The sequence below is a fragment of the Muscardinus avellanarius genome (genome assembly GCF_963383645.1).
Source record: "Muscardinus avellanarius genome assembly, chromosome: 3".
Taxonomy (NCBI): Eukaryota; Metazoa; Chordata; class Mammalia; order Rodentia; family Gliridae; genus Muscardinus; species Muscardinus avellanarius.
The window spans coordinates 61,421,015-61,437,289 of record NC_137788.1 but is presented as its reverse complement, the minus strand read 5'-3'; the positions used below and the strand labels follow the sequence as shown (position 1 = coordinate 61,437,289).

Here is a 16,275-nt window from a genome sequence, read left to right as displayed (position 1 = left end):
CTCTGGGTTCCACCCCAATACCACAAAAAATAAATAAATAAAAATCATACCAATTACTCTAATTACTGTTATCTTGGTTATATTAAGAGATAGAATATTTATTAATACAAATTTAAATGCCAATCAGCTTTAAATATGTGGGGTTTGTTTGTTTGTAGTGGGGATTGAACCCAGGGGCATTCTACCTCTGAACTATAGTCTCTGCCCTTTTTATTTTTTGAAATAGGGCCTTGCTAAGTTGCTGAGGTTCTAAGTTGTTGAAGCTAACCTGGAACCTGAGGTCCTCCTGTTTCAGCCTCCCAAATACAGGGATTACAGGTGTGTGCCAACATGCTAAACTCAAATATCTTCTTATGTGATTAAAATGTTCTTGTAATATCTATACTGATGCAATATTTTCCTGTGTAATTAGGTATAGTATTGTGTGTTATTTCAGTGTTTAATTAATAACCATATTCTAATTTTCTTTTTTTCTCAAACTCCAAACATTCAAATCAATTTTAAAATATTTTCTATTTTTGTCTTTAACAGATTACTTTAAAGCAAAATATTAAGCAGGTATAAGAGCTATTAACCAAGTGTATTTTAATAATTATTTATATTTCATCTCTCAGCTAGGTGACTTTTATCTAGAACTTCACTGGGATTTCCAAAGCTGGGGTAAGAGTATGCTATGTTTTACTATAAAATATGTGTTTGAGCAGAGATGCAAGTACAGAAATAATTTTTTAAGAAAGGTTAGCATAACAATTTTTTTTGTGTGTGTGGTACTGGGAATTGAACACAGGGGCAGTTTACCTCTGAGTTACACCATTTTTATATATTACTTTCTTTTAGTTTTTCCAAATTATATTTAAAAGATTAGTAGAACCCAGGTCCCTTTATTTAACTATTCAAAAAGGTTTAGTTATCATAGTGTGTTTTTTATTAATCTATAATATTATGTAGTATGTATCTAACAGTTGCATTATATTGATGCTGCTACTTTTGTATGCATTTATGGGTGATTGAGGGTGTAGTAAGGTATACAGTAGTCTACATTAAGTTTATTTAAATAGTAGGTATTTTCCGGGCCTGGTGGTGCACGCTTGTAATCCCCGCGCTTGGGAGGTGGAGACAGGAGGATCGCTCAGGTTCGAAGCCAGCTGTGCTGGCTTAAGAGACCCTGTTTCCAACAATAAAAAGTATAAAAATAAAAATAGGTCTGGAAGTGTAGCCCGAAGGTAGAAGGGTTTTCAGGAACCCCAGCACCACCAAATAAATAAATAAATAAATAAATAGTAGGTATTTGAAGGTTTAAAAAAATTATTTTTATGTGGAAAATACAATTTTCAAGAATTATTATAATTTGGTGACAGTGAAATATTTATATTACTCTTCTTTTAATTTAAAAGTTTGTAAATGTCTTAGAATGTAGGTAGTTACTTTTACCTCTTGTTTTTAAAAATACAGTGCCTTTACTTTCTCGAATTCTGCCTTCTGATGCATGTAAAATATACAAACAAGGTATCAATATCAGGTAAGATGATTTGAATTGTTTTTTCTTGAATAAAAAAAAGAAAATTTAGATTTAGTAGAAACTTTCCTTCCTATATTCATGGCTTACATGTGTCTTATAACTTTAACCTATTGAAGTACATTTTGCATATTTTATTTGAGACATATTACAGATAAAACATGAAAGACAAAACTCTAGACTCAAAGATACTACTTTTATTCAAACAAATAGGCAAACAGGGTGAAGTAGGCAAACAGTGATGGCCATGATAGAGATTTAAGATGGTCACTGCCCTGTTCCTGGATTCATTAAGGAACAGGAGTCACCAAAGGAAGGCCCAATTCTTGCTTTTTTCTTCATCTGTTCCATATCTTTTCTTTCCTGTTTACCCATCTGTGCATCTATTTACTCATCTATTCAGTCATCTATCCGTTCTAGTGAACATTTAAAGGTGATTTTAATTTTCTTCTGTTCCTTTCTTTTATAATTAAGAATGATGATCTGAATCTGATATTTGGAACTAATTTTAGAATTTTACCTCTGTTATTTCTTTAACCTTTAGCTTAATACTATAGGCATATTAGTAAAACTATTATAATACTAGTGAATATGCCAACTTACATATGTGTGTATATATATATATATATATATATATATGTAGGTATATTTCATAAATAGTATGTATGCATATTTGTATATAGTTATACATATAAACATATTTATATGTAATTTTGTATATCTATATAGATCCCCAGATTATTTAATTGTTTAGGGATCTAGACCTAGAAATAACTCGAAGGAATTATTTTATAGAAAAGCTTCATTTATAGATGAGTAAACTTAGAGCTCAGAGCCTGTTAATGTACTTTTTTTCATCATGTATCAAAGCAAAATATTTTAAAAAATCAAATGAGAAAATTTATTGTGAAATATTTTGAAGTGTAGAAGAGATAACCTTTAGCTGGAAGTAAATTCTAAGATAATTCTAAGATGTTTCTGAAGCTTTTATTTTTTTTGGCTATACTGGGGATTGAATCCAAGGGCATTCTACCTCTACCCCTAAACTCCACCACCAGCCCTATTCTTTCTTTCTTTCTTTCTTTCTTTCTTTCTTTCTTTCTTTCTTTATTTATTTATTTATTTATTTTTTGGTGGTACTGGGGATGGAATCCAGGGACCTTCTACCTCCGGGCTACACTCCCAGACCTATTTTATATTTTATTTGGAAACAGGGTCTCTTAAGCCAGCTGAGGCTGGGTTCGAACCTGCACGATCCTCCTGTCTCAGCCTCCCAAGCGCGGGGATTAAAAGTGTGTGCCACCACGCCCAGCTTATTCTTTATTTTGAAACAAGGTCTCACTAAGTTGCTGAGGCTGGCTAAGTACGTGCAATTCTCCCATCTCAGCCTCTCAAGTCTCAAGTACTGAAATTACAAATGTGTCACCACACCTGGCTAAGTTTTTGGTTTTAAAAATACCTTCAGGTGTTTGTAATTTGAAAATGCTCATATACCTTAAATTCATGGTAACTTTTGAAAATTTGGAGAATACAGAATAATATAGAAGAAAAAGTAAGTAGGAAATTATTTATAAGGTTGTGGTTTTATTCATTAGACTATTTTAGCAATTAATAAAGATAATAAATTTATTATTCATCATTTAAAACATTTCTAATATAAGTGCTTGCCAAAGGTAGGAGAAAGGTTTGGAGAATAGTATTATCTTCCATGTGCTACTTTAAATATGTTAGTTTTAGTTTTATTTGATTCTTAAGTTTAGGCCAAAAGGAGCTTTTTTAATTTTTTTTTTTTTTTTTTTTGAGGTATGGGAGATGGAACTGAGGGGCAATCTATCTCCGAGCTACACCTCCAGCCTATTTTTATTTTTTAATTCTTTTTCTTTTTTTTTGAAACAGGATCTCACTGAATTGCAAAGAGCCTCACTAGGTAGCTGAGGCTGTCTTAGAACTGCAATCCTCCTATTTCAGCTTCCCAAATGCTGGGATTACAAGTGTATGCTACTATACCTGTAGCCACACTTATAATTCCAGCATTTGGGAAACTGAGACAGGAGGATTGCAGTTCGTGAACAGCCTTAGCTACTAATTAGTGAGGCCCTTTGCAACTCAGTGAGACCCTGTTTTAAAATAAAGAATAAAAAACAGGGCTGGGATTATAGCCTGGAGGTAGAAGGAAGACTCCTGGGTTCCATCCCCAGTACCGCAAAAAAAAAAAAAAAAAATTTTTTTGTTTTACATTTATATATGGCTTTAAAAGTAAATGATATGATGCACATTACCAAATAAACTGTGTAGATGTGCGTATGTTTAAATAGTAAACCCCCAAATGATTAAAACATGGACATGAGAATAAGAACCTGGAGAGATTACCTTACTATAATTAATAAGATACTCAGTTTGTGAGGATTACTGGTAGCTGTGGCTAAAGGAGTAATTAGATAGGTTCTGAAACTTTACCAAAGTTTATGAAATTAACGGAGAGGCTAGCTTTTAGGTTAATTTTTGCAAAGTTTTTGTCTAGAGGCCGGGCGTGGTGGCACACGCTTGTAATCCCCGCGCTTGGGAGGCTGAGACAGGAGGATCGCACGGGTTCGAAGCCAGCCCCGTGTGCTGGCTTAGGAGACCCTGTTTCCAAATAAAAATGTAAAAATAGGTCTGGGAGTGTAGCTCAGAGGTAGAAGGGCTTTCAGGAACCCCAGTACCACCAAAAAAGAAAAAATGTTTTTGTCTAGAATTATGAGACTCTCTTTAAGGAAGAAAATCTATTAATACATAACAGTTTTTCCTTAAATGTCGTAATTCTTTTAAATATCACTTCAGACGGGCCTGAATTTTAAAGTATGTTGAAAGGGAAATCGTATTTATCTCATGACAATCATGTAATAATTTGACATATCTTCTGTAGTGTCAAAGAGAAATTAATACTTTCAAAGACAAGGAAAAGTGTAACATTCATTAAGAGGACTAACAAGCACAACATGATTTACATTAATGCCCCTGAGACAGGAGGATCCAGGTTCACAGACAGCCTCAGCTATTTAGAGAGGCTTTTTGCAACTCAGTGAGACCCTATTTCAAAGTGAAGAATAAAAACTAGGGTTAGGAGTGTAGCTCAGAGGTAGAATGCCCCTGGGTTACATCCTCAGTACCCCCCCAAATAAATAAATAAATAAATAAATTTAATAAAATTTGAGTAAAAAGTATACTAACAAGCACCTTCACTAATAATATTAATAATTAAAGGGTAATTTATAACCACTAATCAAAATGATCATTGCTAATTTCACTTATTTCATTTCAGTCTTTTTTGGTATATTAAGGGAAGGCTTTATTTCTCCTTTTCAGTATTATATGGTATTTGTCAACTTTCATCTCAGAAAGAATATTTCTGTTCAGATTCTTGGATTTATGTAAAGAACATTTTGTTCTTCATGGCTAATTACATAGCAAAAGTTAAACTTAAAGCCAAGAAGTAATTAATATGTTAAAATACCATCATGACAGATTTTATCATTTGCAGCTATACAGTATACAGCTTTCAAAGTTGTCTAATATATTAAAATATATTAGTTTTCTTTTAGTTGCAAATTACAGAAACATTAAATAAATTGAGTACATTAGTTTATAGAACTGGGAAGTTTCTATGATTGATTGCAGGTATTGCTGGATCTAAGATCTCAAATATCATCATGTCAGTTTTTTTCTTTATCTGTCTCTGCCTTTCCATGCATTGAGTTTTATCAGTAGCTGAAGCTTAAAGCTCAATTAACCAACTACAAATGCCTGGCCTTTCTGTATGATTTCCCATAAATTTCAGACTGGCAGTTTCTTTCATGGAAAACATCTCAACAGCCTGAAAGCTTTATGGATTATGCAGTGCCAAGTATTAGGGATTCACACATTTGTATGTTCTAGGACTTAGATTCCTAATCTGAGTTTCTTGTGCTCTTTAGTAACCCAGACCTGGATGAAGTTAAGATTTAATACCACGTGATTAGATATAAAACACAGGTGTAGTTAAAAAGGGAGGCTTTCTAAATCCAAGAATGTAGTCCACATATTGCTGTATCTATGCTAAAGACTCTGCTTAGCTTATGGTCCTAAGGAAATCAAAGAATGTTACGTTTGCTTTCCTTTTTTGTTCTTCCCTATAGAAGTTACTTTTTGAGAAGCTACAAGAAAGAGGAATAAGAAAAAAACCTATAGTAAGGAGAATATTTCAACAACAAGGAATTTCTTCTCTTGCTAGGTTAATGACATTTATATTCAGAAAAATAAAATGTTAATAAAATGGAATATATGCTTAAGCATTTAAACAAAATATTTAAAATTAAATTTTACCAATGAATTAAATTTGAAATATAGTACTAGCATCTTAGTTTGAGTTTAGAATAGCACAAAGCTTGTTAGTGATGTTTTATCCAAATTTTATCAGTTTCTCACCCGCCCATCTTTCACAGGCTTGACACAACTCTCATAGACTTTACTGACATGAAGTGCCAACGAGGGGATTTAAGCTTCATTTTCAATGGGGATGCGGCACCCTCTGAATCTTTTGTAGTATTAGACAATGAACAAAAAGTTTATCAGAGAATACACCATGAGGTAAGCATGTTGCTTTATTAATATTTTTCTCAGTGATTAAAAATAGTTTATATATTTAGCTAACCTCCATTGCAATTGTTTAAAAACATAAGATGTAATTGCAATGGCTTATTCCCAAAGCTTTATTTTTTTTATTTTTTATTTTTTTGCGGGTTTGGGGATGGAACCCAGAGGCATTCGACTTCCGAGCTACACCCCCTGCCGTATTTTTTATTCTTTATTTTGAAACCAGGTCTCACTGAGTTGCAGAGGGCCTCACTAAGTAGCTGAGCCTGTCTGTGAACCGCGATCCTCCGGTCTCAGCCTCCCGAATGCTGGGATTACAAGCATGTGCCACCACGCCTGGCTCCCCAAAGCTAGTTCCTCTCTTCTGGCTTTTTTTTTTTTTTTTTTTTTTCCTGTCATGTTGTCTATATCCTAATTGAATCTGTTTGCTCATAACTCACTGAGCATGTCCTTAATAAGTTAACTTTGACTTCTCTTAGTTCTTCTTTGTAGTTTCATTTGTTGAACTTGAGCTGACCCTTTTACTATTTATTGTCTTACTACCTTGGCTTTTTTTTTTAATGTTATTATTGATTTTTATCTCCTTAATGTAGATCTTTTTTGTCTGATACTGCACTCTTTTACTTTTTTTTTTTTTTTTTTTTTTGGTACTAGGATTTGAGCCCAGGGGCATTTTACCCCTAAGCTGCATTCCTAGGTCTTTTTATTTTTACTTTGAAATAAGATTTCTTCTAAAATACTGAGACTGGCCTCAAGCCTGCGATCCTAATATCTCAGCCTCCCATGTATTAGGATTATAGGCTTGCCTCACCATACTCAGATCTTTTTTTTTTTTTTTTTTTGGTGGTACTAGGGGTGGAACCCAGAGGCTTTCTACCTCCGGGTTATACTCCCAGACCTTTTTTATATTTTATTTGGAAACAGGGTCTTGCTAAGTTGCTGAAAGCCTCACTAAGTAGCTGAGGCTGGCTTCGAACCTGTGCGATCCTCCTGTCTCAGCCTCCCAAGTGCGGGGATTACAAGCGTGCGCCACCACGCCTGGCTTCATACTCAGCTCTTCCTAATTCTTTGATTCTTGTTTTCTTTCTCTGTCCTTTAATGTGTGTGTGTGTGTGTGTGTGTGTGTGTGTGTGTGTGTGTTACATTTCCCTACATCGTCATATCATTGACCATATTTTGTGGTTCCTTCCTTTATACTTTTTAGATTAGAACCTCAAACCAAGTGTCTGTAATCAAGCCAGTATCTGGATGGCTGAGACAGGGGGATTTGAAGCCAGCCTCAGCAACTTATGCCCTCAGCAACTTAGCAAAACTTTGTTTCAGTATAAAAAATAAAAAGGGCTAGTGATGTAGCTTAGAGGTAGAGAGCCTCTGGGTTCAATCCTTAGCACCACAAAAAATAAAAAAGGATTAGACCTTCATACTACCATGTCAGTTAACAGGACTTAGTTACCTTGTATGTACACTACTGAAATAAATAGATTCCTAAATGGTACTAAGCAATGGAGATCTAGCATGGAAGTGTTATGTTTTGGGGTTCACTGTGGGTCTTTTTCTTAGCCCAGTATAGAAATAAAGAGCCAGAAAACCTAGTTGCAATGCTAGAAGGTTTATTGTTAAGCCAAAGTAAAGCAACATACCAGAGAGAAGTGAGGCAGCATATTCAAGTGAGATTCTCCCATCCTCTGGACCACAAGCCTTATATTCAAGTCCTGCTTCCTTATTGATGAGAGCCAGCAGCTAGGGCTGGCTGTGTCGGCATAACAGGGTATGTGTTCATCATCAACCCCAAATGAGGATTTTTTTTTTCTGGTGGATTTATGATTGACATAAAGGAAAGCTGATTTTTTAAGATTTATTTTGTATCCATACATTTTGCTGAATTTTTTGATCAGTGCAATAAGCTTTTGGTTGAGTTTGTTGGGTCATGTAAGTATACTATCATATTACCTCCAAAAAGGTATAGTTTTAGTTCTTCTTTTCTTATTTGTACTCCTTTGATTTCCTTCTCTTATTGCTCTGGCTTGAGTCTCAAGTACTATATTGAAAAGAAGTGGTGATAATGGGCATCCTTGTATTGTTCCTATTTTTAGGGGGAATTCTCACAGTTTTTCCCCATTTAATGTGAAGTTGGCTATGAGCCTATTGTATATTGCCTTTATGATTTTGAGGTATGTTTCTTCTATTCCAATTCTCATCAGTGCTTTTAGTATAAATGGGTGTTGGATTTTGTCAAATGCTTTTTTGTTCTTGGATAAACAGAATAAATATCATCAAAATGACCATTCTTCCAAAAGTGATCTACATATTCAGTGCAATACCGATTAAATTGCCAAGGTCATTCCTCCCAGACATAGAAAACTTAGTCCTTAAATTCTTCTGGAACAACAACAAACCCAAAATAGCCAAAGTAGTTCTCAGCAACAAAAACCATGTAGGAGGAATCACAATACCTGACTTCAAACTATACTACAAAGCCAGAGTAATAAAAACAGCATTGTATCGGTACAAAAACAGACATATAGACCAATGGAGCCAAATATAACACTCAGAAACAAATCTGCACACTTAAGGCCAACTGATTTTTGACAAAGGGACCAAAAACATATATTGAAAAAAAGATAGCCTCTTCAACAAATGGTGTTGCCAAAACTGGTTAAACATATGCAGAAAAGGGAAATAATCCTCACTTTTTCATCTTGCACAAGAGGCAAATCAAGATGAATCAAAGACTTGGAAATCAAACCAGAGAACTTGTAGCTCCTTGATGAGGGCATAGGTCCAACAATTCAACATATAGGCACAGGTAAAAACTTTTTCAACAGGACTCCAGAGGCACAAGAAATTATAAAAAGGGTAAGTATGTAGGATTGTATTAAACTGAAGAACTTACGTACAGGAAAAGAAACTATCAAGAACCTCAACAAAAAGCCGACAGAATGGAGATTTTTGCCAACTATTCTCTGATAGAAGGCTAATAACTAGAATATACAGAGAACTCAAAAAATTCATTGCTAAGAAAACAAACAACCCAATCAGAAATGAGCAAGTGAACTAAATAAACACTTTACAAAAGAAATTCAAATAGCCAATAAATGTATGAAAAAATGTTCAACATTAGCAATCAGAGAGATATAAATCAAAACTATCCTGAGATTTCACCTAACTCCAATTTGAATGACAATCATTAAAAACAAACAACAGCAAATACTGGCAAGGATGTGGAGAATTGGTAACTCTAATACATTCATTCTTGGTGGGATTGCAAATTAGTGCAACCACTTTGGAAAACAGTATGGAGGATCCTCAGAAGAATGGAAATGAACCTACTATATGATTCAGCCAAACCACTTCTGGGTATCACCCAAAAGAATAGAAACCAAACTACCAAACCAATGCATGTGTATCTGTGTTCATAGCCACACAATTCACAAACTATGGAACCAGCCAAGATGTCCATTAACATTTGAATGGATTATAAAACTATGGGATACGTACACAGTGGGATTTTACTCAGCCATAAAGAAGAACAAAATTACTTCATTTGTGGGGAAATGGATGGAACTGGAGAACATTATGTTAAGTCACAAAAAGTAAAAAATTGGATGCTTTCCCTATCATATGGAAGCTAGGGAGAAAAAGGGTCATAGGAGGAAATCTAGACAGAAGAAACCATAGATGAACAAATAAGGTGACCAACCTGAGGGGGATGGGAGGAAGGGAGAAGGAAATTCCTTAATGTGTATGATGTATATTCATGAACATATCAGAGTCAGTTACTAAGCCAAACTTAAGGGAGGGGGAGGGCTAAAAGAGTGATGTGTGTATGTATGTCTCTCATCTTGTATCCATAAGATATATAGCAACAAATGTGAAAAAAAAAAAAGATGTCCATCCATTGCTCACCTATAATATCAATACTTTGGAAACTGAGACAGAAATGATTGCAGGATTAATACCAGCCTCAACAATTTAGCTAGATGTTCAGCAGCTTGGTGCAATACTCAGCTTCAAAATAAGAAAATTTAAAAAGGGCTTGGGTGTAGATTGGAGGTAGAATGCCTCTGGGCTTACCACACACAAAAATATTAAGATTCCATTGGTAAAATAATTGGAATTGTTTCAAATCAGTCTCTCTCTCTCTCTCTCTCTCTCTCTCTCTCTCTCTCTCTCTCTCTCACTCTCACTCTTATTTTTTTATTGTTTTGGAGTTTGCACCCAGGACCATTTTACCTCCAAGCTACACCCCCAGCTTGTTTTATTTTTTATTTTAAAATAGGGTCTCAGTAAGTTGCTGAGGGCCTCACTAAGTTGCTGAGGTTGATCTTGAACCTGTAATCTTTGTCTCAGCCTCCCTGTTACTGGGATTTTAGGAATGAGCTACCTTGCCTGGCCCGCACCTCCCTTCATTTGACTTCTTTGAAGTATTTGCTATTATTTGGTAACTGGGTTTTTGAAATTTTTGTTTTATTTGGATTTGATGGCCAGTAAGTTCTCTTTCCCCACTTCTCCTTATTTTCCTTTGACTGTTCCCTTTTCTATACTTAGCTTTTAAACATTGATGTACCCTTTATATGGTTCTTATTTTTGCAAACTGCCAGAGTAATATCTTCCATTCCAACAGCTTTAACTGTATCTTAGGTTGATTCTTCACAGGTATATATTGATATTCTTACTTACTTCTTCTGAGTAGAGACCTATTTAAATACCTGATGGGTATTTTGTGTTTCCCAGATACTTCAAAATTAACCTCATTTAGAACTAGGCTCAGGCTGGGTGTGGTGGCACTTGCTTGTAATCCCAGTACTTAGCTACTTAGTGAGGCTCTCAACACCTTAGTGAGACCCTGTTTCCAACAAAAATATAAAATAGGGAGGTGTGGTGGCATATGCTTGTAATCCCAGCACTTTGGGAGGCTGAAACAGGAGGATTGCACAGGTTCAAAGCCAGCCTCATCAACTTAGTGAGACTCTGTTTCCAAATAAAGTATAAAGTAGCTCTGGGAGTATAGCCTGGAAGTAGAAAAGCCCCTGGGTTTCACTCCCAGTACCCCACCCCACATACAAATTATATATATATATAGAGAGAGAGAGAGAGTCTGGAGTATAACCCAGAGATAGAAGGTCCCTGGGTTCTATCTTCAGTATCACAAACACCCACACAAAACAAAGAACTAGACTCATTATATTTTCTCCGAACATGTTCCTTTGCTGCTTGTAGTGAATGATGTCATTCCATATTCAGTCAGTTACTTTTTTTCAGTGGTACTGGGAATTGAATCTGAGGGTCTGCCCAGACTTTTTTTTTAAAACTTTTAATTTCAGAATAGGGTCCCGCTAGTTGCCCTGGCTGATACTGAACTTAAAGTCCTCCTGCCACAGCTTTCTGAGTAGCTGGGATCTGGGATAACAGATTTGCACCACTGCAGTCTGGGAGTTATTTTTGACATCTTTTCTAATCTTCCATATGTCCTAATTATTTTTTAATATATTTTTATTGGTGCGTTGTAGTTAAACATCACAATGGAATACAAGACTTGTGAGGATATCCAGGTACACATCATCCAATTAGCCTATATCCAATCTCCATCCCACACCCTCCCCCTCCCTCAATCCCATACTTGATTTAGTGTTTAACATTGATATATTTGTTTATGTACATCATGTGTTTTAAAGAGATTCCATATTCCCCCATCCCATCCCCAATTAAGGTGATTGGTCACCTTAATTGCTCCTCCATAGGGCCCTTTCTTCCACTAGATTCCCTCCTATTACCCATTTCTTCCTAGTTTTTACATATTAGGGAGAGCATCTGATTTTTTTACTTTCTGTGATATTTCTCTGTGTATGCCACATTGCAAGTTCCAATCCCACTCTTGAAGGCACCGGCCTGGCCACCTGGTAGACACTGATCCCGGCCTCGCTAGCTCCAGTACCGCCATTGCCTCGTGGCAGGCTCTGATCCTGGTCTCCAAGGCCCTAGCACCAGCCTTGCCTTTAGGCAAGCCCTTTCCTGGCCTTGCTGGCTCCAGATATGGCCTCACCAAATGGCAGGCACCGATCCTGGTCTTGCTGACCCCAGCACCGGCTTCACTGCACGGCAGGCTCTGATCCCAGCCTCCTTGGTCCCGGCACTGGCCTTCCCCCTCTGCAGGCTTTGATCCCGGCCTTGGAGGCCCCAGCACCGGCCTTGCCTCACAGAGGCTCCAATTCCAGCCTCAGCAGGCTCTGATCCCAGCCTTAGAGGCCCTAGCCCAGCCTTGCCTCACAGCAGGCTCCGATCCCGGCCTCACTGGTTCCAGCACCGGCCTCACCCCTCGGTAGGCTCTGATTCCGGCCTCAGAGGCCCCAGCACCAGTCTTGCCTCACGGCAGGCTCCGATCCTGGCCTCACTGGATCCGACACCGGCCTCACCCCTCAGCAGGCTACGATCCTGGCCTTCGAAGCCCCAGCACCGGCCTCACCACACATCAGGCTCCGATCCTGGCCTCACTGGCCCCAGCACCAGCCTAACCTCTCGGCAGGCTCCGATCTCGGCCTCGGAAGCCCAAGCACCAGCCTTGCCTCATGGCAGGCTCTGATCCTGGCCTCACCCTCGGCAGCCTCCGATCCTGGCCCCTGAGGCCCCAGCACCAGCCTTGCCTCACATCAGGCTCTGATCCTGGCCTCACTGGCCCCGGCACTGTCCTAACCCCTCGTCAGTCTCCAATCTTGGCCTCGGAAGCCCAAGCACCGGCCCTGCCTCATGGCAGGCTCCGATCCCGGCCTTGCTGGCCCCAACACTGGCTTCACCCCTCAGAAGTTTCCAATCCCGGTCTTGGAGGCCCAAGCACTGGCCTTGCCTCATGGCAGGCTCTGATCCTGGCCTCACTAGTCCCAACACCGGCCTCACCCCTTGGCAGGCTCTCATCCCGGCCTTGGAGGCCTCAGCGCCGGCCTTGCCTCATGGCAGGCTCCGATCCTGGCCTCACTGGCCCCGGCAGCGGCATAGCTGCCCGGCAGGCTCCTATCCTGGTCTCAGAGTCCCTGGCATCGGCTTTAATGTCTTGCTGTGCGTCGGCTCTGTTCTCTGCTACTATGAACAGGCCATCTACAGATGTTCCCTTTTTTCTTTTTTGGTGGTACTGAGGTTCCTGGAAACCCTTCTAACTCTGGGCTCTACTCTTGGGGACCCATTCTTTTATATCTTTATTTGGAACCAAAGTCTCTCAAGCCAGCAAGGCTGGCCTAGAATCTGCGCAATCCTCTTGTCTCCACCTCCCAAGCATGGGGATTACAAGCATGTGCCATCACGCCTGGCGTTCTTCGATTTATTTATTTATTTTTTTAATATGAGAGCAGTACATGTCTTTTGCAAAAGCTGTGACCCCAAATACATAGTGGCAATGAATTTTCTCTTCCCTTCAAAGGCAGAGGTCCATAGCTTCACTCCGGAGAGCAGGCTCTGATGCTCCACATGTACCCTGGCCTCCTGCTCTGCGCAGAGGAGCGCAGTGGCCATGAGGGCTGATGACTCCCAGAACATAAAGTGTGGTGGCTGATCCCCGCCATGCAGGGCTTTCTCTGAAACCCCGCAAATCCTTTTCCAAAAGTTCAAGATGAATTGCATCGGAGATGTCTGCATCTCCTGAATCCTGGCTGCCGCAGTGGCCATCTTGAACCCTCTCCAATAGCAATGAATTTTATCTTTCTTCCAAGAGCGGAGGCCTATAGCCTCACCACGTAGAGCAGAATCTGCTGTTCCGAGTGCACCACGGGCCCCAGCGCAGCCCAGAGGCGCGGAGCTCCCTGGGTCCCTCAGCTTGGCTTCCTGCCCGGCTCTGGGCTTCCAGGGATGTGTGGTTTGGCTTCCCACTCGGTGCTGAGCTTTCCAGGATGCGCGGCTTGACCTCCCGCCCGGTGCTGGGTTTCTCGGGATGCGTGGCTTGGTTTCCTGTCCAACTCTGAGCTTTCTGGGACACGCGGCTCCACTTTCTGCCTTGTGCTGCTCAGCTCCCTCCACCACGCCCGGGTCATTTTTCTTACAAGGTATGTTGTTAAAAATTCCCAGCATGTGTGGCTGAAGCAGTCTTCCAAAAATCAGTTTTCTTGCGTGGCGTGCGCCTCCTTGTCATCTTGCTTCTAATTCCTCCGTTATCCACTCTCTCTCCTGAATTCTAGATAGGAAGTCATGGCTGGAAATGTCTCCTTAATTTTTCCCAATCAGATATTAAACCAAACTCTGGTGTCCAGGGTTTCTCCGAGGAATGCATGTTTTTTTCGGCGACTGCAGCCGTTGCCTTCTTGCTGAGCTCTTCCCATGTGTCCTATTTAGAAAACAAATCTGGTCATTTGTATTTTCTTAGGATCTTATAATTCTCTTTTTCATTTATATTGTTATTGCCATAACTTAGATATTCATTATTTCTCATCACAGTTGAACTCTTAGAAAAGTCTCATATGAGCTTTCTGACTAGCTTCTTGTTTGCTTCTAAATTATCCCACAAATTGGAGATATTATTATTTTTTTCTATTTTTTATTTTTTGGTGGTACTGGGGTTCCTGGAAGCCCTTCTACTTCCGGGCTATACTCCCAGACCTATTTTTATATTTTTATTTGGAAACAGGGTCTCCTAAGCCAGCACGCGCGGCTGGCTTCGAACCTGCGCGATCCTCCTGTCTCTGCCTCCCAAGCGCGGGGATTACAAGCGTGCGCCACCACGCCCGACTGGAGATATTATTGAATTTTAAAAACAATTTTATTGAATCTTCCTCAGTTTTCCATTGGCTTGTTGGGGTGGCCTAATATCGAAGTACTTGGGAGGCTTAAGACAGTAGGAGCAACTTAGTGAGACCCTTAGTAATTTAGTGAAACTCTGTTTCCAAATAAAAACTAAAATAGGGCTGAGGGTGTAGCCCAGAGGTAGAATGCCCAATGCCTAATGCAATAAATAAATAAATAATTCCTCATTAACTAAACAGTGGACCTCAAACTCATTATGTTATGGTTCCTTTTCTGATTTGACTTTTACTCACTTTTCCAGCCTTTATTTTCTTGCTATTTATTTATTTATTTATTTATTTTTGCGATACTGAGGATGGAACCCAGGGCATTCTACCTCCAAGCTACACTCCCAGCCCGAAACAGGGTCTCACTGAGTTGCAAAGGGCCTCTCTAAGTAGCTGAGGCTGGTCGCGAACTGATCCTCCTGCCTAAGCCTCCCAAATGCTGGGAATACAAGCATGCACAACCACGTCTGGCCTCCTTGCTGTTTTAGATATGTCTATACCAATAGCTTCACAATTTTTTAGATATGTTTGGCGACTTAGGTTTTATGTATTTATTCTTGTTGTCTTCATTTCTTGGACTTGAAAAACATTTTTTGCATTCTCACACCTGAAGCCACCTATTTAATGTAACTTCTTCCCTAGCTAGGTGACTATTCTTTATGCCTTTACTAAATCTTCTGTTATTGTATATGTGTATATGATTTAGTCTCTTTATTGGGCTAAGATCCTGAAGTGCCATGGGGTTCTCTTAATTATATTCTTTGGTTATATTCTCTACCAAACAAACACAGCATGTAGGCCATAGGTTTACACTTTCTGTAAAGGGAGAGATAATAAATATTTCAGATATCTAGATTTATTTGTGGTCAGTATAGTCTGTCATAGATACTCAGCACTGTTGTTAAGTTGTACTTTGCTGACTCCCTACCCTATATCTTGAGATATTTATCATATAATTTAACATCTTGCAAATTCTATGACAGCTGGGGTAACTAATTAAGCAACAGGCAAGTTGGAAATACGATATTAAAAGAGAAGTCAGAGGCCAGGTGTGGTGGCGCATGATTGTAATCCCCGCGCTTGGGAAGCTGAGACAGGAAAATTGCACAGGTTCGAAGCCAGCCTCAGCAATTTAGTGAGGCTCTCAGCAACTTAGTGAGACCCTGTTTCCAAATAAAATATAAAATAGGTCTGGAAGTATAGCCCAGAGGTAGAAAAAGCCCCTGGGTTCCACCCCAAGTACCACCAAAAAATAAAAAATAAAAAAAGAAAGAAGTCAGAGAAGGCTAGAACTGTATTCGCTGATTAATATTAGAGTATTAATGAGATTACGAAAGGAATGGTATTTAGAGGTGTGTGTGTGTGTGTGTGTGTGTGTGT

The 16,275-nt window shown here is 39.0% G+C and overlaps 1 protein-coding gene across 1 annotated transcript in view; it reads left to right on the top strand.

Annotated features, from left to right (window-relative positions):
• The window catches only part of ANKRD13C (ankyrin repeat domain 13C), a gene marked incomplete at both ends in the record, with an annotated part of 93,729 nt that overhangs the window by 48,753 nt on the left and 28,701 nt on the right, over window positions 1-16,275 (top strand). The window contains 3 exons of the mRNA XM_080692107.1: window positions 615-660; window positions 1,453-1,519; window positions 5,977-6,121. Of these exons, the coding sequence (XP_080548233.1) occupies window positions 615-660; window positions 1,453-1,519; window positions 5,977-6,121 (258 nt within the window). The remainder of the gene's footprint in view (window positions 1-614; window positions 661-1,452; window positions 1,520-5,976; window positions 6,122-16,275) is intronic.